The sequence below is a fragment of the Pocillopora verrucosa genome, chromosome 10, assembly GCF_036669915.1.
Source record: "Pocillopora verrucosa isolate sample1 chromosome 10, ASM3666991v2, whole genome shotgun sequence".
NCBI classification, from domain to species: Eukaryota; Metazoa; Cnidaria; class Anthozoa; order Scleractinia; family Pocilloporidae; genus Pocillopora; species Pocillopora verrucosa.
In genome coordinates, this window is record NC_089321.1 from 8,221,977 (window position 1) to 8,246,579 (window position 24,603).

Sequence of the window (24,603 nt, forward strand, 5' to 3'; positions counted from 1 at the left end):
CAACACGGTCGTCCCTGCGCGCGCATTGTATTGAAGGGCGCTAGGGCGTAACCGGCTACTTTTGTTCCTCTTTTTCACCTCGTGTCATAGATGCGACCCGGTTATGTATGAATGTAATCCAATTTTATCCGCAAAACTTTTGTTCCATCAATATTTTGAATATGGCTGGATTTTTTATCGCTCATTCTAGAATTGCGTTCAAAATAAAGCCAGATTGAGGACAGCTCGCCTTGCGTAAGCAATTGCACTCTCAAAAAAAAACCCTTGTGTTGAATATAATAATCTATAACCGTAAGTGGACCTCAGACTCCTAAAAGCAGAGACAGAAATCTTTTCAAACGTAAGAAAGAATTGAAGAGGATAATGAAAGCCATTTCTCCTTGTTCTCCTTTGACATATTGAGTATACAATCCTTTTTCAGGATATGCAAGGGTGTGAAATTTAGACAAATATTTAGTACTGGCTGCATTTGACTTCTTGGAAAAAAAATTAAAAAATAATCGGGTCACAGTTGACTCCGACATAGGAAAAGAGGCAATTAAATATTTCTTTCACTCAAAGCTGATATCACACGAATATCTGACAAATTTGACTTATTCTACGATCATTTGCACGCATGTTACGGTGGCTGTCTCTTATTCCCCTCATTCAAATATCTGGAAAGCTGAATCTTCTGGGCCCAATAAATCTTTATGTAAGAAGCTGAAGGAAGTCTTTAACGACAATAACAACAACAATAGTAACATATTGAAAATAACAATGATAAAAGTGATGACTGTACTCAAACAGCCTGGAGTTTTTCTCTTTGTAATATTCATAGGGAAACCATAATCAGCCAAACTTTTTTTGGCATGGACCATGAGAAAAGTTACGAGAAGGAGTGGGCCGGGAGAGGAGGGCAGGAGAAGGGGGGGAGGGGAGTGAATCTCACTGAGTTATCTCAAAGATCTCCGTTTTTGATGGTCGCTTAAATTTTGTTTGTGTAGAAATGTCGCACTTGAACTTAATTTTTCTCAAGAAAAATTCAGAGGGTCATTGTGCATTTGTCTCTCTAGGGAACTCGCCAAATATGATTATTTTGAGTTCAATCTTCCTTTATATTATTTTTCCCCTCACCATACCCTTTTTCTGCTGAAACAGTATTGCGTTTCAGCAAGGGGAAGGGGGTTAAAAGGTTTGAGCTTCGGCGGATTTGGCCTCAAAAAAAAAAAAAACTCACCGATGGAGGCCAAGATTAAGCGAATTTGCTGATTAAAGAAATGCATGCCAAGGATTACCGATGAGCTCATGTCCTGACTCGGATTCCAGGCTCTCTAGAAGATAGGTATACCTCGGTGAGACTTGCCGGCTTGCTTGGATTTGCATACACCTAATTACCCCCCCCCCCCACGTCTCTCACCCTCACCTGTTAGTTAGGAGCTCAGTTCAGCCTCTTGGCACTGAGTTTAGTCACGGACCCATTCGGCTCCTGGTTTAGTAGGTGACTTTATTGTCAGGATGGGCAATTACTCTTTGCAAGTCAAGAGATTAGTGTGTTTGTAAGCGCGAATCAGGTTTGAATTTGATTGGCTTCTAGACGAACCCATTTCGAAGGGGATTATGGTACAGAAAAAGCAAAACAACATTGAATCGAATCACCGAAATTGTATTAATGACCCTCTCATAACTTGAAGTCTTCTAGTTTTTCGAAAAGTTTTGGAAGAAAAAGTTTTCAAATGATGTAAGGTATAGTTCAAAATATTTACTTTGAGATCTCTACGACACCGAGGAGCTCCTTCGCAAAAAGAGGAACGTCACGTCATGTGAGTTAAGTTTGGATTAATATCTGCGAAAGAAACGCATTTCATTTCCTTCCCAGATTACTCGAACAATCTCATCCTAGAAATACATGACAAGAGCTTGCGTCACTTTTTCATCTTTTTTCTTCATTATTCAACATGCAAGATTGCGATTAGTTTACACGAATAATTTTCCTTATGATAAATGCTATGCATAGTTTAAAATTTAATTGGCCTACATGATCAAGTAAATTCGAGGAGAATTCTAATGTTTTTAGTTTTGGATCATTATTGATTTCTTCTTCCAGTACCCTGGCTGTGGCACATATTTTTTTAGCTTGAGTAGTACTGGATTTCACACAAGATGTCAGAAAACGTGGAGGAATTTCCACTTGGACCTCCTCCTTCCTATGAAATTACACAGAAAGTGAACAATAACACCGACTTGGAAAAGAAAGACATCGTCAATCATTTTATTGAAATTTCCGACTATTTTGAATTTGAGGATCCTCCACCATACAAGGAAAAAGAATCCTCGAGAGTTTGTGAAGACACCAGTGGATTCCAGTTTGTCTTTCCACTTATAACACGTCCTTGGAAAAGATTCTTCACTGTATGTCTGAGAGGCCAGTGCAATCTTGCTCCTGAAAATTTTGGCCAGAACATGACATACTATCAGCTGAATTATTCATGGATTTTGTTGATTGTTGTTATTGTTGCTGTCGTAGTGTAAGTATAATATAAGCTGGACACCTTTACCCAGCCTCTGTATGTAAATTTATGTTTAAGTTTGTGACCTCAGTTTTCTTCGTTTTCAGGAGGAAAAGTGACTAAAACTGTGAGAGCCTTAATACAAAAGTTTGAAAAGGCAATAAATCACATTTTGCAATGGTTTACCAGGATGATAACCCATGCATGATGTGGGGAGTATTTAGAAAAATTTTGTAAATCATGGGCCAAAAATTGATTTCATGAAATCAGTATGGGCTTACCAGTATTTCAATCAGAGTGCATGAAGATTGAATCTTGGTGAGGTCTGGAGTCTGACATGAGTGTATAATAATATGTGAAACAAGAATGGTGATTTATTTTTTTGATGTCTTGTCAACTGTTTAACTATCATGTTCTCAGGACTGATTCAGAGGATTTGAACTTTTGCGTTCTTTGGACAAGTTTTTCAGTCCTTCTGATCTATGTGCTAAACATGGTTGGGTTCTGCCCCATCACTTTGTTAGGTAAGGACAACTGCTGTCCCAAAACTCCGAAAGTGATAACCAAACTGCAATCATCATTGTTGTCGTCATTGATATTGTCATTATCATCTATTCTTATATTTATAATAAACAAGTTGGCACATAGGTCCTTACATATTGATACTAATGATAATACCCAGTTCAGCTGCTCCAATCTGTTCCTTAAAACAAGTCAGAATTGAAGAAATTATTTGTGAACTTTATTTCAATAAATTTTCTTCAAAGTTGGAGAATTCTTTTGGGGAAGGGGGGGAGGGGGGCTTTTTTTTAGCTATGTCCACAGATGCATATAATTTGGCTAAATTTATACAAATTCTTTTGTTGGCACCTAATTAATGATACATGTTATTGTTGTGCATTTACACATATCCATCCTAGTGGGCTTTTTAAAAAAAAAAATTTTATTCTTTTCATTTATGTTGTTCATGTGTAGATTAAAGGCCTGAACTTACAGGAGAATATGTTTGTGAAGATACAAATAAAGTTGTGTTGAATGATTTACATGGATGTGAAGTCGAAGTATCATTCTTTTCATTTTTAGTAATTTTTGTTCAACTGTATTTCAGGTCAGAAGCTGTCCCTTTCAGAACAGTTAACAGCTCTGGTCATGTTTCAACTTCCTTTCTATGGTTTGCTTTCAGGAGCTGTACCTTTAATATTTTATATTGGTAAGATCCACTGTCATTTTATTTTTTAAACTTCTTTTTTTTCACCCCCTATTACTTAACCCTTTAACTCCCAAGATCTGATTCTCAATTCTCTCCTCTAGCTGCTACATATTTCCTTGTAAATAAGTTGTGAGAATTTGGTGTTGGGTCAAGATACCAACTTCTACCTGATACATTTGAGTATTCTCATTACCTGTTTGCTGGATAGGGCATAGATATTGTAGGGAGAAGTTACTTGTTAATCACTTCTGGGAGTTAAAGGGTTAAATGGTGTACACAGTGCAGTGGTAAATTAATTATAGTGTTCTTGGTCCTAGCCTTCGCCAGCAGCTTATGTGTTGTGGATTAGGACACTAAGCTAGTAGGCACAAAAGAGAGAGGGAGAAAGCAGGTTGAGTTCTTGAAATCACTTGTTGTAACACAGGAACACAGGCTTTTCTAGGGTCAAAGGAGTAAGGTTTTTAAAGAGGCTGTGCTTCTGGGTCAGGGGTTGGTGGGGGGGAGGGGGGGGGAGTAGCACAAGATAATTTGGTTTTATCAAATAAAATGTAAATTGGCCACCGGAAGGAGTTTACAAAGCTGACATTTCAAGTTCAAGTATCAGAGCAAGTAGAGGATTTGTGAGTTGTTGTGGCTATTTGCTCTGACAGAAGGCTAATGCTTGAAACTTCAGCTTTACAAACTCTTTACAGTAGCCAATTTACCTTATTTTATTTATCAACTCAGTTTATAAATTAAAACAAATTGTCTTGTAGAGTCAGCCTGCTAAATCCTCTCAGACTTGACTTCCCTTAAATGTATTGTTTTAACCCTGACCTAATATGCAGGTTTAAAGGCAGAATTTTTATACTCCATACACCAGCCACATTTTTGTCTCTTTGTTTAAATTTTTATATTTATCTTTGTTAGTGTGGGTGTAGATTTCTATGTCACTCTCAACAGTCAGTATTTTTTTTTTAGCTCCATTTGCCTTTTTGTGATTTTTTTATATTTTTTCTTTGTGTGGGTGTAGATTTCTATATCACTCTTAACCATCAGTGTTTTTTTTCAGCTCCATTTGCCTTTTTTGTGATGATCCATGCATGTTTGACACCAGTGAACAAGGCTGTTACATGGATTAGCAAAATTCACCACATCTGAATGGAGAGTTGCGGAAAATTCAGCTTTCTTTTGACTAAAGCAATAAATGAGGGAATTCTTTTTTTTGCACCCAGGTAGAAAATTAAACATGGTGCAAGTATGGGAAGGGATATTTGCAGTAGTGAGGGTGTTCAAGGTGTTTTAATCAAACCTATACCTTTAATATTATTTATCATAATTGTTTTTATAGATGTAGGATAATTTATTTTACTTTTTAAGGTGTTGCTTAGTTATAGATATATTTAATAGTGCTGATCTGTATAATGGTAAGTTAGTGGTAAGTTTGGACATCTCTTTCCCTGCTTATTCCTTTGTGTGTTTGAGTAAAAAGAAATCTGAAAATTTTTTGGGAATTTGTTGTTGTTGTTGTTGTGATGGACTAACCTTGGAAAGAAGAAGTGTTAGTAGTATAAAAATTTAGAAGAGAGAGAGATTTGAGCTCAAAATTACTTGCAATGTAAAGTACAATACACTTGATAATTCTGCACAAAAAATTTTTGAGTGCTAATATGATTTAATTTGAAAACAATAATCGTTGTTATTTTAAATTCCTCTCTAATTATTCAAAGATAACTACATAGATATTTCATAGGACAAAATTTTCAATATCTCTGTGGAGCACTCACTAGAGATTCTATGTCCAAAGTTGGATACTAAGTAATTGATCAGACTGATATACTTATTTCTGACAAACTTAGAAATAATGTAAGCAAGGTTGGTCTTTGTTGGAAGAGTTCAATTAAAACAAACTCAGGGTGTTTTGGTAGTCATAAAGTGAAGTATTTTAAGTACTATGCACCTGTTGCATACAGTTATACATACTGGTAGCCTTGACAAGAGAATGATCTTGTTGATAATGATTGACATTCAGTTTGTGATTCATTGTCACTTAACCCTTTAACTCCCAGAAGTGATTAACATCATATAACTTCTCCCTAAAATATCCATATATTATTTAGCAAACAGGTAATGAAAATACTCAAACGTATTGGGTACAAGTTGTTATCTTGATCTAACATTAAATTCTCATAACTAATTTACAAGGAAATGTTTAGCAGCTGGATGGGAGAATTAATTATATCATATTATCTCATATCATGTTGGTTGAAACTGAGCCAAACTCAATTGAGTTAATGAATTGTGAAATATGCAATAGTTTGGTAAAATGCTCCCTTCTAAATGGGAAGGTGCATGTGATCAACTTCTTAATAAAGATGTGAAATCCAGACTCAGGTCCTACTACTTTTTCTTCTCTGAGCTTTTAAACCACTGAGAAATCTTGCATTATAAGGGTGTTAGGGATAAATAGGTTACATAAGATCTTCAATAGGCTGTTTCTTTTGAACTGGGATTTCCAGCAGGTACTCAATGAAGGATAGAGTTGTGATATACCTTACAAAGTCAGATGAGTGCAGGGTGTCTCTCAATCATGCTCAAGGTTATTTGAGTATTCTGTGCAGATTAATTTATACTGGGTTTTCATTTAAACTGTGGTTCTCTCAGTTAACCTTCTCAAACCCTTGCAAATTTTTAACAAAAAGAATTTTGATCTGTGTGATTTTAATTTTGTTGACTAATAACAAGTTGTAAAGCAGGATACAAACAGCTGAAAAAGTAAGATGATGATGTATTCCTTCACGCCTTCAGTTAGCAATACTGACCCACATAGTTTGACTATTTCACCACCCCCCCCCCATCCCCCCACTCCCCACCCTGGTGAATAGAGGTCATTACCTGAGCTTCCCGTGGTGTTTTAAAAGGGTTTTTCGAGGAAAAAGGCATTTTCCTGAATAAAAGGAGACGAAGGTAGAGGTTATGACAATCCTGCTACTTGAAAAAACGAAAAATAGTGAAAGGCTTCGAGATAGGAGCCAGCGTATCAAATATTTCTTTCAGCGGAGGCCCCCGTGAATATAGAACGCGACACGCATATCCAATATGGCGGTCTTTTTCTAGTGGAGAATTGTTTCATCTCACATGTGATTATAGGTAATTTGGCATCATATTTTGAACACTGACCGGTATAACGACCTAAAAGAGTTAAAGCCATCTCTGTTTAGAGGGGTAATGCATTGTGGATGGTCACACTGAGCGTGCGGATTCGCTTTGGGCACCACAGAAACTTGTGTTTGAATACAGTTACCGCCAGCGAGTTCCCGCTATCGAAGCATCTATTGTTCGCTAAATGTCACGTTGTGGGATTCTTGGAGGGTTGGCTTGTACACTCGATTAAGAGGATAAGATATTTTCATGGATTATCATGAGTGATCAAGGAACCAGTGAACAAGCCATCAATGGACCTAAATGCATTGAAATTCCACGAGGCTGGAGCCGGATTCTTGAAAATGGTTCCATTTTGTACATCAGGTATGTCGTATTTGTGGCTTTTTCATCCACTGTCTTTTTTCTGCGTGTGAATCGATGAAAGGTTAACTTCATCTGAACAGTAGCCTAAACTTGGTTAATTTCACTCATCCTGTGAACTGTCAATGGAATCTCTTTATTATTATTATTTGACGGCGCTCTGTCGGAGCATAATAAACAAATTGAATTTCAGCAAATACAGTCTGAAAGTCTTAAAGTAAACCAAAATCTGATTCCACAAAACTTTTTTCTTCGGCGTTTCTACGTTGAATTTACTTCTGCCGGCCTCTAGTATCTGTTGCGATCGATATATTTTTTTTCGCAAATTTTCATACACCGAATGTTCCTTTTTTGCATTGAAGGGTTTCTATGATATTTTTTTTATTGCCGTGGCTTTATTCAAACATTCCTCTCGAACGCGGTGCTTGATATTTATAACTAATCGATCTGATTTTAGAATGAAGTTTGAATGAAAGATAATTTTTTTCTGTAAATAGGATCACGTATAAGAGAAAAATTTAGTTATTTGAGTTTTGATAAAAAGTTGAAAAGCAGGCAATATATTTTAACATGTGGAAATGGTATATGTTGAGAAGGAAAGGAATATTTGTTTTCTTAATCATGCCAATTGTAGTATTGGAAGGCCTTACAAACCCTTATTTTACATATTAAAGCATAGCCTCTCTTACTAGAATAGTCCTTGGCACATAGGAATATTACCTTTTACTTGACCATCCTAGTATTTACTAATAGAAAATAACAATATAACATTTATTGCACACCATCACAAAAATATGAAACACACAAGGAAACACTTTTCCTGATTTTTGCCTGACTAAATATACATGTTCAGTATTGTCAAACTAGGGAAATGGGACTGGGGGTTAACCAGATTCTGAGACAAATATATGAAAATGGGACAAAGATTGTGTTGATCTGAGTTGTAATTCACCTCTCTGACAAACAATTTATATGTAAAACAGTACTGGATTATAAATATATCGTATTAGATGTTTTGGTGTATAGTATCACTGAGTATTGTTACAAGTTGTGCTGTATTTTGACTTGCCCAACAGGCTTGTGAAAATACAAATAACAAGTGAAAATACTCAGCAATACAACACGCCAAAATGTCCAGTAAGTTATTTATCATCCAACTGCTTTTTTTCTGCTAAGTCTTTCTACTCATTTCTGGCTGGAAAAGCAAAGTGGATAGAGAAGTGTAGTGTGCAAAGCGGACTGGTTAAACATAGTTTTTACAGTAAAAAATAACCAACTGCACAATGTTGCAGGATATTTGTACTCTATTTGCACATTATTTGTACTCTACTTTGCACAGTTGGATAATAACCTGTTTAATTAGCAGAATTGAGAAAAATGGTTAAAAATTTGTCACTGAACTCTTGCCGTGATGTGTTTGTTTTATGATTGCTATTTCCATTTCTATGTGGTCATTAAGGCAGACATGGAAACTACAATTATTGCTTTTATTGAAAAGTGAAAAAACTGCATTAAGAACATCTGTCAAAAAAAGTCATTTTCATAGGTGCTTGACCTTCAAATTATAATATCTAATTAAAGTAATTTTCACTTTTGGTGAATCTTTGTATTTATGTATCTGTAAATTGATAAAGTATTCATTTAATTTTTTTTTCTTAAATGAGTTTCCATCTATCATTTCTGAAATATCAAGCCCAGTTTGTCAGTCACAATTAATGTCAATTTCCAATAATGGACTTTTCTCTGCTAATGTTATTACATTTTGCTGTAATCACTGGAAATCCATTTAAAATGATATTTGACTTTTAAGGTTGTGTAGCAGTAAAATTGAAAGGTATATTCATGGTCTGTTTGTGTTAAAAAATAAGCACTATTATTGTAATGATTACATTTTACTGTTTTCTGAGAAAAGTATTTTGTTCCTGTTAGGCCAGTGAAAAATGTAGTGAAAGGTGACAGAATGCAATAGAAGTTATGAAGTCCATTCTTTAAGTGTCTATGAAAACACTAGGAAAGGTGTTATCTTATTGTCCTATTTTCTCTCGAAATCATTAGAGGAGAATTTCTGCATTTTCTTGTGCAGTAATTTTTGTGGGAATAGAAAAAGTGTAAAATATTTGTTTAAATTGGCTCTGCATTTGAATTTCTCAGATTGCATTTAGATTTTCAAAAAATCACTTGTACCCATAGCATATTAAATACACAAATGTTAAAAAAATTTCTGTCGGATCATCACTGAATTTTTTATAAAGAGGCTTATTTTCCTTTAGACTGATTTTAAAATGTTTAACTAAAATAACTTTAAGTTTTTATTATCTTGCCATTTTTTTTTAAACAATACATACACATGAACATCTTTTCTACTTATTTCCTCACATTGTTTAAGTAAATTTACTCACTTCACTAAAACTTCAAGACCTTTTGGGTACTCAGCTAACAGTAACTGTTAACACCCTAACATCTGTGTGTAAGTTCAATATGCGTTCTCTATACATTTCCAATATTACTTAACAGGAGAATTTGACTCAAAGTCAAGAGCTTCTTGAGTTCACAATCCCTTCCTTCCTTTATTCTCATGACCTTAATGTTTGATTCAGGGGTGAAACTGTTATTTTGCTGGTATTTCTGAAGTTCAAGGAAATATTTTGCAAAGAGCCAACAGAAATATACTTCCAGAAAAATTGGCAAAGAATATTTTTACTAATAATTTCATTACTCTTCAGTCCAAACAACAGCCGATTGAGGTCCTTAGAAAATGTGATTGAGTATCTCAAGACAGATGGAACCTGTAAATGTGGACTGGAGTGTCCCTTTTTCATTCACAAAGTGTTCAACTTTGATGCAAGAATTCCAAGCAAGCCTATTCTAGTGAACAGCAGAGCAGAACCTTTGCAATCAGGGTGCAAACACTGTGTTATTGACTATTTGGATGTTTCAAACAACCTTCAGCAGTCATCAGAAGCCACAGGAAATGAAGCTAGTGATGCCAAACTGTCAGGATTTTCAGCAGTGGCCCCTAAAAGAGGTATTGTATGTGAACATTGATAGGCAAAAATGCTGTAGAAAAACTATGATAGTTTACAGGTAATTTAGAGTTAACAACTGAGTTGAAAACGCAAATTGGCCATTGTAAAGGGCAAAAAAGCTGACATTTCGAGCATTAGCCCTTCGCAATCAGAGCAATTGCAAAGGGCTTACACTCAAAACGTCAGCTTTTTTACTCTTTATGGTGGCCAATTTACATTTTCAACTCAGTTGTTCACACTAAATTACCTGCTATACTCTCCCACCGATGCAGTACCACAGTTTCTTTGGAAACTTACCCCCTTTATATGATAGTTTACAGTTTATTTCAAGTGTTCAGTGTATTTTGACTGAGTGTCATTAAATTTGAGGAAAAGTGATAATCTTTTTCTTACTTGCCATGATGGCCCTTTTGGTTGCCTCTTTAAGTATTGCTTTAAATAAATACGCTATCAATCCTGTTATCAATTTATTAGCCATTTTGCTTTTCTTTTCTTTCCTCTTTCTCTCCTTCTTGTTTCTTAGTCACCAGTATTTGGGTGATTAACCCTTTAACTCCCAGAAGTGATTAACATCTAAATTCTCCCTGCAATATCCATACATTATCCAGCCAACAGGTAATGAGAAAAGAATAAAGGGGTAAGTTTCTAAAGAAACTGTGGTGCTGCGTCGGTGGGAGAGTATAGCAGGTAATTTAGTGTTAACAACTGGGTTGAAAACGTAAATTAGCCTCCGTAAAGAGTAAAAAGCTGACGTTTCGAGCGTTAGCCCTTCGTCAGAGTAATGAGAATATTCAAACATATCAATTAGAAGTTGTCGTCTTGATCTAACACCAAATTCTTGTAACTAATTTACAAGGAAATATGTAATAGCTGGAGGGGGGAATTGACTATCAGATCTTGGGAGTTAAAGGGTTAACACACAGATTTTAAAGCTTTTACTTTGTAACTTATTTTGGCTTTGTCATGATGGTATTGTTTTCAGGTCCAGGAAGACCTCGCAATCCCTTATCCAAGTCACGGAGAGTTGCTGTACTAAAGCATGACCTTGACAGATCAACCTCACCACTCCACAACATTCCTCTTCCTGTTCCAAGCTCCATTGCCAACAGTCCTGTCCAGAGTGTTCCAGCCAACATTGCAGTTGAACAGGGCCCCTTGCCAAGCTTTGCGACCATTGTGAGTAGTTCAAAACTCTTTAACCCAGGAGCAGGCCTGGGGAATACTAAGTTGGTGAGTAGTACTGTAACAAGTGTGGTAAACGGCTCTCCTATAGCAGCAGTGACAGCACATCCATCAAAGACAGCCACTACAACAGCTAGTGTTAACTCAGCTCCAAGCCACAGTGTCTCAGCAACTACATCAGCTGTTACTACTTTGGCTACAATGGGACAGACTGTAATGGAAGTTACTAAAACTACAGCCTCTGTTGCAACCACAGTAGTTGTCAGTCATCAGCACACAGCAGTTGCTGCAGCATCACAACCGATTAAAGACCAAACAGAAAATACTCTGCCAAAGAGTACTAGTTCTTTGATCTTTGGTGCAGCAAATACTCCCTCAACCAATTTGCCATCCAATAGTAAGGAACCTAGCAGGTTAACAATATCAAGTTCAGTGGCATCAATGGTGTCCACAAGCACAACAACAATTTCAACTGGCACACAGGGTGTAAAGTCAGTTGCCAATATTAATAAACTTCCTGATGTCAAAGCTACACCCAAAGTGTCTGCTCCACGCACCAGCAAAGCAACGAAATCTTATGGACCAAGAAAAACAGTTGCAGCGACTCTCAAAGCTGCTGCTGCTGCGAAGGCATCCAATCCCTCAGCTGATGCCGTAAAACCTGGTGTTAGTGACCTTATTCAACGAACATATCAAACGACTTCTACTGCCGCTGCTTCTGTTCCCTCTTCTGAGAAGAAGCAGGCAGCCAGTAATGCATCGAAATCTCCCGCACTGTCTACACCAAGTGTCGCAACTACTGTTCAAGCACCAGCGTTATTCCATAGTGTGCTTAAAGATGCAATAATGAATGAGCAAGGTAGCGCTGTTACTTCAACTTCACCAAGTATAACTACTACTGTAAAAAATATTACCAGCACAACAAATGCCGCACTCAATCACAGCTTAAGAGGATCTCAGTCTGCGAGTAGTGCTTCCTCTCGTAGTAAGTCTGCAGCAAACAAGGAAACAACCCAAGTGACAACAGCTTTGCTTCATGGCGTCCAAGTGAGTCATTTACCACCAAGTGTGTCCCAGAAGGTACCAGCTCACAGGCCTTCGCCACAACTGCCAGGATACCCCATTTCGTCAGGTGCCTTTGGCAGCCAAGCGCCACTTGCAACAACAAGTCAACAGCAGAATGTTACAGCTGCCACCATGGCTCAAAGTTCGGCTCAAACATCAGCTCCTGTGAGCATCTATGGACAGGCGCAGCATACAGCTGGCTCGTCTCAAATACCATCCTTGCAGATCACAGCATCGCAAGCTCAGGGAGGTGTTTTCTTTCAAGGCAACGGAAATCAAGTATTCCAAATGAATGTGGATTCAAGCCAGCTGAAGGGCGCTTATCAACTTCATGGAGCACTTTACCAAGGGGCTATTCCAGCGACATTTCTTGCTACAACTAATGTGAACAAGGCTGCATCATCTAATACACCAGGAGGGATCCCTCATACGATGTACCCCACGAACCCCTATATGCTTGGCATTGTGATGCCCGCTGCCTTAACGCAATCTATGCCAAACCAGCCTGGTCAATCCGCACCAACAACAGCAACGTCTCCATCAGCAACAGCTGCTGCGGCTGCGGCTGTTGCTGCGGCAACCCCAGTAGCGTCGTACTCTTACAATAATCAAAATGCAGCAATCGCTGCAGCATTTGAGTCATTTGTTCCCATTGCACCAGCTGCGTCTCCAAGGTTTTCCCAAACTCTGGCTCATTTAGCAAGTGCGTACACCCCATTTTTGCCAAGGGGTGCTGTGCAAGGCAACGCCCCAGTGCAATTTGCTGCACAAAGGATGTTATCGATGGGAACGATGCATCCTCAATCAGGTGGAAACGGTCAAATGGGGCAGACAGTTCTTAATCTTGGAGATTACACCGTTAAATATCCACTAAATACAGCGAAACCTGGATCATACGGTACACAATCACCCTCTGTTAGTAGCGTAAGTCAAGCTAACACTCATCAACAACAGACAGCTGTCGTTGCTGCAATGCCATATGTCGCGTTCGGCCAAGTCAACCCTCCTCGCTTTCCGTTTTCTGTGAATTTTGCGGCGCCAAGTGCCAGTACAACTCCGTCCGTGACATCATCTACGCCGTCACCAGCTTGTAGTTTCGTCACATCTGCCACTACACCTCATCAATATGGGGCCTGTAGTAGCTCAGATTCCCACGCCGTGCCCGGGTATGTGGCGATGCCGTTTAGCACCAGCTCAGGAAGTACAACTCACTCTTCTTCAGCTCCCACCCCACATCCTGGCAGTGCATTCTCTCCTCCCTCCAGTCATACGGCTACAAGCCACAGTAGTCAAAGGGTGGATGTATCAGGACCTGCTCCACACCTATCTTCATGGTGTGGAACTAAAAGTTTAACTGGAGCAACAAATCAACGAAGATGCAGTACTCCTGAGAGTACAAGCACAGGGGCTTGCAGTGTGGCTAATTCAAGTGCTTTTTCTGTTCCATCAAGCAGAAGTAGCTGTATGGAAGTCAGTACTTCGTCTGTGACTGCGCCCAAAACACCAAGTTTCAGCCCGTCGCCCAGGCTTCCTGGAGTTACGTCTCCCTTGAACTCACCACTGACTATGCTTCCTCCTAATCAGGGGGTATCTGCTTGCCGCGCGTCACCAAAGAGTGATTCATCCCTTTCAAGCGGTAGAAGCAACGTAGAAAGCGTTCCGTCTCGTTGTCAATCGTTAAGTGTGAATGAAAGTCACCCGACGAAAACGTCTTCATCTGATACTTCTTGCGCTCCTAAGAGAGCTTCTTATAGTGACTCTAGTGATCAATCCAAAAAGGCGAAATATGATGAGTCAGCGTATTATGAAGCATATCCGCTACTGGGTCTGAAGAGATCTTGTGAGGCCATAGAAGCGTATTGCAGCCCAGAGAGAGACGATGAGGAGGAGGAGGACAATGAAATAGGTGATCGTACGGTGTCAAAAAACGATTCACCTTCCCCTGTAAACCACCAATCAGGGGAAGAAAATGTAACCAGCAAAAAATGTAGCAACTTAAACAACGAAAACGGCAGCAGAGGTAAGTTATAATCCTGCCACCATTTACCAGAGATGGTTTCTAAGAGAACTCTGAGTATCGGTTGTACCCTTAAACCTCAGAAGTTAGGGCGAGATTTTTTCTATTTTTCCTTTTTATTTTTACGAAATTGATGCTTTATTCAGCAAGCAAGCGATATGGTGATTTAATGCCAAATTCTCTCAACTAAACTAGTTGGAAAGGGTTAGAAGCTTGGGTGGAGAATTGCAGACCAGATCCTGTGGTCAGAGGGCCTAAATCCGGGTTTTCCCACATTGGGAGATATGAGACGAAATACAGTTTGGTCATTGTTCAGCCTGTATATTAAGTAAACTGCTGTTCATTTGATACGATTTGATAAAGTTCACTTCATAGCACACTTTTTTGCAGGATTAGCAAACAGCGACAATGAACCAGTCAGCGACAAGCGCCAGTCTCACTCGGTGTATAACGGAGACGTTTCAGCCAATCAAAAAGAGAGATCACGAGACCAAAGTGGTGAGAATAAGCAAATAGTAGACGACGTAGAAAACTACGTTTGAATAGGAGGAAACCTGGAAATAAAATCTAGGAAGTGAAGACATTGTAGTGAGGGAAAAAGTAACTTAAAAAGGAACAAGGAAGGTTGTGATGGATAAGATAAGCTGAAAGTGTCAAGTAGGAGAATTTCAGAGAGTATCCGAGGTGCTTATCCGCTTGTTACATGTGCAGGTGCTCTACGGAATTGCCAGTAACGCGCACGCGCGCAAGAGAGAGAGAGAGAGAGAATGTGTGTGTGTCTTAATTGCTTGCTTCCAATGCAGGATATGTGATGGGGCAACCTTAGTACCAAACAAAAGTTCACGGGTTCGTCTGTGGTCATGAGCATCACGAATTTTGATTTCCCGAGTAACTAACTCAAAAACATCATCTTTCTTTCCTTTTAACTTTTCAGTACAAATGGTCACTGACAACGCGTTTCCTAATGTCAAGACGAATCCCATGTCATCTAACACGCCCAATAACCAAGAATGTCTGCGTGGGCCTTCCGTACCCATTACAAGACCCCAGTTTGATATCGGTGATATTGTATGGGCACAGGCGAGGGGACTGCCATCTTGGCCGGGCAAGGTCGTGGATGCAAGCGAGGTTGGGAAAGGAAGACCTGATGATGGAAAGGTATCTGGAAAGTATTTCTTTTCGTAAGTTGACGTGAAGTGTCAAGTTGATCATTGAGTTGATGCCGAAATGACTACATTTTCTATATCATTCACTGTAAATTTACGCTCGCATTTTTGAGAGAATGCGGCAGAATGCAAATTACGAGTTAGTCCAAGATTCCAAACTCTCGCTTACCTTTTCATGAAAATTTTGATTTTTCTATGAAAGTTGTTTCAGCCTGAGGTGATAACACTCGTTGGGTCCCTTAACAGAGAAATGTTTTTGTTTCGTCTTATCTTAGCATTTTACTATAATTCAATCTCATATGGCCTTTATACCAACTGTGTTTTAAGTGGACTGAAATTTGATGAAACTGGATGAACAACGAGTCTTTTAGATAGTTCCAACGACGGACAGCATGCCTCGTCTTTCCCGGTTTTTGCAATATGAGGTGACCAATAAATTTGCTACTCGCTCTAGAGTCTAGTCCACCACAGGTTTCGCTCGATCACTAGTTGGTTTCTCAAACAATTCACACTCCTGATCAGGATGGAGAGAGGCACTGGTTCATACTTCTGGCCAGGGTGGTGAGAGGTATTTCCCAAGAACAAATTATAGTCACCTCGGCCAGTTATAACGGTCGGACAGCTTGTTCTAGTTTTCAGGCCACCGCATCTCGCAAAATTTACGATGTGATATAATGTATTTGTATCTGTCATATTTCAGCGGTGGGTGATGTGGTTTGGTGACCATACATTCAGTCAAGTTGAAGTGGATAGACTCAAGACTCTCTCTGAAGGACTTAGAACACTCGACGACAAAGCTCGCAAGAAAAAGTACAAGTAAGTGACGTTCGTAGATAAATTACCCAAGAACAACCCGAGTGTGCGCCAATTGATGAGCGAACGTTTCCGAACTTGCGCGTGAATTGAATAACCTCTCAGGACCTTTCTAGCGCTGTATTATTTTAGTTGTCTGATGTAAAGTTCTATACATTTTAGGGCTAAGAAGGCAAGGATTGGGTTGGAACAAGCAATTAGTGAGGCTTTAGAGGCTCTCGATGTGGTGAGTGGAATACAACCTGAGACAAGCTGTATATGTTTGAGTTTTTTTTTTTTTCTTCTTTTAGAAATGGCTGGTGATAATTTTCTGTGGTTTGAATTTAAGCGTTTCTTTTAATTATATGCTTTCTGTGTTTTTTTAATTTAGAGGGAACGTCTTCGAGGTAGGCAAGGTGAGTTAACCTCGTTTCAATAACTCTTTTTTCGATGAAACTTCGGAATTCTAATTCGTACTCGACAGCAGCCGGTGAACTGCCGAGTAAACACACGGAGATCAACTTTTTGTTGTAAGTGTTTGCTCGAATTCTTGACACATAGCGGCGCGTCCAACACGGGGTCATGTCATGTGTCATGAAAAAAGGAAAAAACTGAAATTACAAATAAAATTTTAACCTGGCCAGTTCTGAATTTGTATAAATATGTTAACTTATCTATCTCGCGAGTAAGCTACAATATACCAAACTTTTATATGACAGGCATCGTGTGTGTACTGCGAGATTCAACGATGTCGATAACTTCCCGTGGTCGCTTGGTCGTTGAAGCAATTTTTACGTAACGTTAGATCTTATTTGTTAAGTCTTGTTGTTTTCTAATGGTCTTTTGTTTTGTTTTTTTTTTAGCTTCCAGATCGAAAGCCAAAAAGAAACGCCTTAGATGACGACGCAAGCAGCAATTGAATCGTATTTGAATTCTTTTTAAGTGGGTCTCGTAGAATTTGTGCTTATATTATAGACAAGTAGTAATATATTACTGGTACTAAACCAAACACGCAAGCTAAGTACACAGGAAGTTAGTGGTTATGAAGTACTCATTTACTACAAATAACTTTTTATCTTTAGAGCCAATTTTTTGAGCAGGAAGAGAAACAGAACCTTTTCTCCATAATGAGTTTCTTAGCAATTAATCCTAATTCTGCAATCTTTTGTAGACTAAAAAAACACAGGAAAACTTAATTGATATGTAATAATTTCAATCAGGGCCATGTGTATAAGTATCTTTTAAAAAATCGAAGCAAAAACGTGCAGCCGACCCTATGTCATTTAATTGGCTAAGGGGACGATGGTCACAGTATGATATGCGTATTCTGCTAACCAGTAACCCACGGTTAGAAAACTGGGTCGAGTACTCGAAGTCGAGGCTTTAATCTATAAGGCAAACAAACTCTTCTTTTGTGGTTTGACTTGTGTCTTCTGTTTTTTTTTGTCGTGTTGCGAGTGTTTTTTATAATTATTGTTATTATTATTATTATTATTATTATTATTTTACTTATTATTATTGTCAATATTAGCTCGATGTTCGCCGTCCTCTCGAATGCGGACTTCGATCCTCCCAAGACTAAAAAAAGGAATGAGTGTGGGCTCATTTCCCGTACAGCGGCAAGCCACTAAACTAAGCGATTTGTTTCTTGTTTTATTTTTGGCTCCAAGTAAGCTTCGACTTTGTGTGCACGACCTACTTTTCATGGTTCATTTACAACGATATGGAACGCGACCCACCGGGAATCTTAGATTGACCATCCTGGAGGAATATTTATTTAATTTTGATGAAACTTTTTTTTCGCAGGAATTGACGTATTTTCTAGTAATCGTTTGTTTATCGTTTTCTTTGCACCTCCTAGTCCACGCCTGTTTCTCGCAATCCTCCTCTTCGAATTGGCACATCTTTATGTTTTATTTGTCCGTATATTTGTGCTATTTTCTGTACCTTGGTCCTGACGCAGTGAAACTGATAAAAATGGAACAAAATGTACTTATATTTCTTGTGATTGACTTGAAGTTGCTTGTTCAATTTTGCCTTGTTATCACTTACCTACGTTTAAGTATTTTGAACAGTTTTTCACAGACTCAAAAAACTGACTGTAGGTGTCTATACTGACGTACTAACATAACTCACTACAGAAAGTAAACATTAGGGAGGAGAGCCCAAAGTAAAAGGTGATACTTAAACTGATACTTAAACTCGACATGTTAAAGGCGATTTTGAAAAACTGAGGCTTAATTTTTTAGATATACGAACTATGAAGTAGTTCCTTCAAACCACACATGAGAGTCCCAATGTATTTCTTGCGGGGTGGGGTGGGGGGGCAGGGCAGGTGGTTCGTACCTTTTTTTGAGGGGAGGGGATAGTATTCACATGAAATTAAATAGTGTTGAGTAGTCTTCCTGTAGGCGTTTCATCAAATCAACGGATGATTTTATGGCAAGAAATTGCCACCTGTAAATAATAGTTTGTTGCCCGAGTCTTTCCGCATGAATTTGGTACAGCATGTAAATTTCTTTTGTACAGTCTCAGAGTCCCACCCTTCTTTGTTCTTAAATGGGACAGCAGCTCAAAGATTTTCTCCGCAATACCAAGCGTTGCGTGACCACTTAATTGACAGCCGTAGTAATAGCTCATGTCACGCAATTCGCCGACCAACATGGTACATTGCGTATTATTCCGAGTGCTTTTCTCGAAGTTACGCTATAACGATGTCTGTAGATCCATGAAAACCTGGCCTGTTTATGATACCCGGGCACAAACGGGTGTATAAATTAGTCGGGTTTATTTTTGTAAGGGAACTTGGTATTGTACATAGCTGTAATTAAATTTTTTCAGTGGTTACTAATTTATCGTCGATTTGGGTGTTGATCCAATTCGAATTCTTGGATCTAATTGCTCAGCTTTCTCCAAAGTAGTTACGGACTAAAGTTGAACAGATGCTAACTTCAATCATTAAAATTAACGTGTTAAAATTTAGTAGTTCTTTGTTGTAAGTGTCAATGGTTTTCCTTGAATTGAATCAAAGGGAGAAAGAAATCTGATCTGGAAAAGTGAACGCGAACTGTAGACCCACGAAATGTAAACTCCTAGGGACCTTGGCCCTACGCCGCATCGTGTTCAATTTTCACTAGACGTCATCGCTAATTGACCGCCCTTGAGTATTTTCAGATTCCCTCCCTCTCCCCCCCTCCTCCTCCTCCCCCCATCCCCCCTCCTCCTCCCCAACTCATTCCAGAGTAAAATCCATCGCAGGAAAAGTAACAGGGGCGTAACCAATGCAACATATATTCAAAGGGGGGATCACACTGTCAAACGGAGGGTACTCAACAGATTGTCATGTCGACCTCCACGCTGTGTTCTACAGGATAACGGGCACCCAAGGACCTCCCCCCATCTAGCCACGCCCTTCCAAACGTCCAATAAGTAAAACGAAGTACGATAGTAAACGGCGCGATAATAGTGGAGGAGTGAAAAGCCGAGGGAGGTTGGGTCGCGAAAATCGTGCCGTTTGCTATTTCACGGATCTTGCACCGTTTTACTCGATGAACACCTGGTACAGACTACGCCAGGTAAAAGTTCCAAGAGGGTCTCGATGGGGTTCAATCGATAGCCGTAAAAAAGCCAAGACAATTAGCCGTTAGGCGTAAAAATTGACAAATTTCAACCGATAGTCGTTAAAAAGCTTATCGTAGAAAAAATTTCTGGTCACAACAACGGAATGATAAAAACCGTTAGCTGTAAAATGGCCAAAGTATTGACCGTTCACCGTCAAAGCCATCACCACATTGAGACTCTCCTCCAAGAAGGCCCGAAATTTCGTGACTTTGCTATTAAAATTGGGAGTACTTAAAAGTGGCTCTATTAATTTCTCAGTAAGGATCAAGATTAGGCCATAACTTTAATTCTTACAGGAGAATTAATGGAGCCATTTTAAGTATTCCCAATTTTGGCAATACTTAAAGCGGCTCAATCTTCAGTCACTGATTTGAAGTCAGTCTTTACCGTTCCCTATATTCACTCTTCGGAGATTTTGATTGACCTTCTCAATGGCAGCATTTTTTCAAACAGGCAAGGAATTTGAGAGAGAATTACCACTAGTTTTTCGATAAGAATGACTTCGAAGTTTTTAGTAGTACTGCATACAACTTTCTACGCTTATTTTCAAAATGCTTAAAACGAAAATGGCGCCAAGCGTATAAACGATCGTGACTTTTTCTTAACCTTAACTTGCCCTAATAAGACGGCTGCACTGCAGGTACCAATCAAGGCGAAGATATGATTTTTAAAATCTGAGTAAACAGGGACGTGATTAACATACCTATTATGATGAAATTATGCAAATTTCAACCTGACAGCTCAGTTCCTGAAAAAAAAAAACACGAATGTTGACAATGAATACTGCACTTTGATACATTTGACCACTGATATCAAGTCGTGTCAGGAGGGAACATCGATCTTCCTTGATACGTAAGGTTCTATGGGAGGAATTCTTGGCCTCAGTAGCGCACAGATATGAGTAACACAATCGGCATTCCTTTCTCACCACGAATCAGCGACTTCAATCCAGTTTAGTATTTTATGAGAATGGAAGAAACTTCAAACGAGTTGAGGTAAGTTTTCTGTCTTACTCACTGAAAACAATCTACAATCGAGCAAATTATCAGCGATCAGTTGTAATGAATGGATTGAGTATTCGCCTATTAAATATCCTGCAGGCATGCCGGCGGTACACACAGTGTTTGAAAACTAATAATCTTTTGACTCTAAATCAAAGAACTGATCTAGGCATTCCGAAGCATTTATTGATAGACTAAATCGATGCGCTCTTGTGAAGGGTACAGTCGAACGACTGTGATCTTTAGGACTTAGACAAGACGCTTAAATATATTTAGCGGTCAAACTTTTGCGCATGTATGAACGTTATAGTGGCTAGGCGGCGTGCTTTCAGGCTTTAAGAAACAAATTGTCTGCAACCACGCAAGTCATTCTTAAGTTACATAAAATATCACGGTTGCTACGATATCTCCGCCACCATCTCCCGAAAAGTCTCCGGTTTTTCTTCGGAAGGTCCTCGTTCTTCCTCGCCCAGGGATTGCTTGATCCAAACATACCGAAGTTATTTTATTGCTTTTTGACTGTTTTAGGAAAGTTAACTTAAACGAATTGGTATTGGTCAGACAACATAAAATTCTCCGAAGTCCTGGACATGCCACCGAGAGCTTTTACTTTTTTTGGTCCTGGTTTTAATAGCATTGGGAATACTTGCTTACTATTTCGGAACAACGCAGTATTTTACAGTACAAAGTAAGGCCCACTACCTTATAGTTTCTGAGAAGCAGTTACTGCTGCTTAAAAAGCTGTTAAACCGAAAAGATGATCTTAGAGACCTACTCGTGGAAAACTATGCCTTCACCTTTACATATCAGGTTCTTATTGACCTTGTGGGAGGGCTGGACGGGAAGTCCGTGCGTCATGACCGCGAGCTTAATATTATGCCGTTCGGCCCGACCAAACTCAGTCTAAAAGCATTTTATCATATGAACGCAATGAACGGGCGCGCTCGTTTGTGTTTCCCTTCAAGGTTTCGCCGTGTTCTATAGGGCCAGACGGCTTTTTCCGGACCGGCTCACGTCAACACGTCTGGCCAAACACTTTGGTTTACTATGGGATTGCGCGCGCGGTGTCAGACGGGCCATATGTTAGTATTGAGTATTAAGTATTTTCTCCTTCCCTTCACAGGGCAGTTTGTGAACTTAAATGCTGATACTGTCATCCAGTATTTCGCTAGCTCCGAAAATAGAGAGGAAGATGGGAGGAGTTCAAAGCCAGTCGTCGTTGAAACGAAAATTAACCTTGAGACTACCCTTCCCTCACAGATGAAAAATATTAACAATACAATAATTTTTCTGACATGGCAAAAGTTTTTCCACAGAAAGTTCCAAACAAACAAAAGTTCATATCAATTCGAAAGCAAGTGTAAAACTTTCCCCGCCTACCGGAAAGAGGAAATCCTCGAAAAGCGAACAAACTGCTCCAGAATTGAAGAATGAATCGTTCTTTTCCTCGATGAAAGACTTATTTATTCCGACAAAAAGAAGTAAACGAAACTTTCAAAAATAGAAAGTTTCCAAAGAAAAGGTCACGTCATTCCAAGAAGTTCAAATCTTCAAACCAAAAGTGTGAAATCCACGGTCAGAAAAGTTCAAGGAACTTTAAGAGAAATGAAGAATATCAAGTATTCAGATTTACAACGAAAATCTTCAACTGCACCAAGTCCTCTATCGAGGACGAAATTCAACTTTGATTCGTGGTATCGTAAACAGACAGTTGAGATATGTGGAAGTGGATGGCAGGACAAATACCGTAAATTACATGACGATATTCTAAGCAGGCGTCGCCAAGAAAATTATCTCGTGTATCTATGTCATGGCACTCGAAAAGGTTGTTGTGGTTATGGAAACAGACTCAGAGCTGTAGCATCGCTATTTTACCTCTCAGTTCTTACTGACAGGGCTTTTCTGATTGATTGGCGTGCGCCTGAACCAATAGAAAATCATCTGACACCGCGAAACATCCAATGGAATTACAGCGAACCCATTGATATCTGCACGGGATTACAAATACGAAAACACTATTGGGGATCTACGAAAACGGACGTTCGCGAAGCTGAAGGGTACATTATTCAAGAACCAAAACACTTTAAAAAATGGTTCACTTCTACAGATTTAAAGCAATTTTTTGACTGGCCGGTGGAAGAAATAACCACGATATGGTACTTCGCCGAGGGTGGGATAAAAAACAATCCATTTCTTATGAAGCGCGCCAAAGACTTAGGAATAACACCCTTGATTTCCAACACACCAAAGTTTAATCTCATAGGATGTGCGTTTGACTTTTTGTTCTCAAAGTCGGAAGCTTTGGAAAGTAAACTGAACGAAATGAGAGCGCAGTTACAGTTTGATAAAGGGCCAGTTATTGGGGTACACATACGAACAGGGGACGACCAATTTGATTATTTCTCTTCCGAAAACGTCCGCACATGGAATGCCAGAAACGTTTCAAAATTCTTCGAATGCGCAACTAAAGTAGAGAACGAACTATTTTTGAACGAGACAGACGGACGAGAAAAAGTCCGTTGGTTTCTCTCCACTGATAACGAGCAAGTGAGAACTTTAGTTCAAGAAATCTATCCACACAAGGTAGTCGCGACCAATTTAACAATCTTACACCTGGATATTCTCTTCAACACCACAATCTTCAACTTTACGGCACAGTGTAACTACACGGATGAAACTAACACAACTCTAGTGTGCTACAATGTCGAAATATTAAATGTAACTGCATATTGCCTAAACCGCACAAAATATAATTTTACTCAAGAAATAGAAAATAACTCTACAATTTATGGCACAGAGATGGCCACGGAAGGCATTATTGCTATGTTAGTGGATCATGTCTTGTTAGCTGAAAGCGATTTTCTCGTCTTGTGCGACAGCAGTTTTGGTTCAACAGCGGTGGGATTGGGTATGCGTAACACAGATAGCTATATCTTGGCCGATCGAGGTTGTGTTGACTTTGCGACGGCGCAGAAAGATACAAGATTGAGGTTTTTCGGACGACGAAGACGGTGACCCATGTTCTTCAACCCTGTTTATTTTGACTGAATTGCACATCTTCTCGTAATTGAGAGTACATCTTCGTTAATATACCACTGTGCTTTTACCTTTAAAACAGATCATTTTGAGCGAGTACCACGAACTAAACCAAAGTTGAGTAAAAGAACTAAGAATCAGTTGACGTGAACGTCATCAATCGCTAAAAACGCTGGCGACTTATAAGCATTTGTTTCAATCGTTTCTAAATTGCATTGAAATTGCTCTTTCTCAAAAGCTTGGTACCTCGAACCTTATACGACCACACTATACACCTATCATTAAACTTACACGTGAATAAAGGGGGTAAGTTTCTAAAGAAACTGTGGTGCTTCGTCGGTGGGAGAGTATAGCAGGTAATTTAAAGAGTACTCTTTACGGTGGCCAATTTACGTTTTCAACTCAGTTGTTAACACTAAATTACCTATTAAACTTACACGGACCTGGTTATAAAGAAATACCAACACCATGACGATTTTCAGGACATTTTCATA

The 24,603-nt window shown here is 39.0% G+C and overlaps 2 protein-coding genes and 1 pseudogene across 2 annotated transcripts; all 3 read left to right on the forward strand.

Annotated features, from left to right (window-relative positions):
• The first annotated feature begins 1,598 nt into the window (after positions 1 to 1,598).
• Positions 1,599 to 6,067, forward strand: LOC131791676 (uncharacterized). The gene is made up of 5 exons (XM_059109034.2): positions 1,599 to 1,802; positions 2,087 to 2,507; positions 2,910 to 3,013; positions 3,598 to 3,699; positions 4,751 to 6,067. The coding sequence occupies exons 2-5, from the start codon at positions 2,143 to 2,145 to the stop codon at positions 4,837 to 4,839; spliced, it is 660 nt and encodes a 219-aa protein (XP_058965017.2). The 5' UTR covers positions 1,599 to 1,802; positions 2,087 to 2,142; the 3' UTR covers positions 4,840 to 6,067.
• Positions 6,068 to 6,769: 702 nt separating this feature from the next.
• On the forward strand, positions 6,770 to 19,423 carry LOC131791728 (uncharacterized). The gene is made up of 9 exons (XM_059109110.2): positions 6,770 to 7,206; positions 9,927 to 10,228; positions 11,212 to 14,496; positions 14,884 to 14,991; positions 15,428 to 15,651; positions 16,360 to 16,475; positions 16,635 to 16,698; positions 16,843 to 16,867; positions 17,315 to 19,423. Exons 1-9 carry the CDS (start codon positions 7,100 to 7,102, stop codon positions 17,350 to 17,352), a joined length of 4,269 nt encoding a protein of 1,422 aa, XP_058965093.1. The 5' UTR covers positions 6,770 to 7,099; the 3' UTR covers positions 17,353 to 19,423.
• A 1,417-nt stretch (positions 19,424 to 20,840) lies between these two features.
• LOC131791710 (uncharacterized) lies at positions 20,841 to 24,602 on the forward strand (annotated as a pseudogene).
• The last annotated feature ends 1 nt before the right edge of the window (position 24,603 follows it).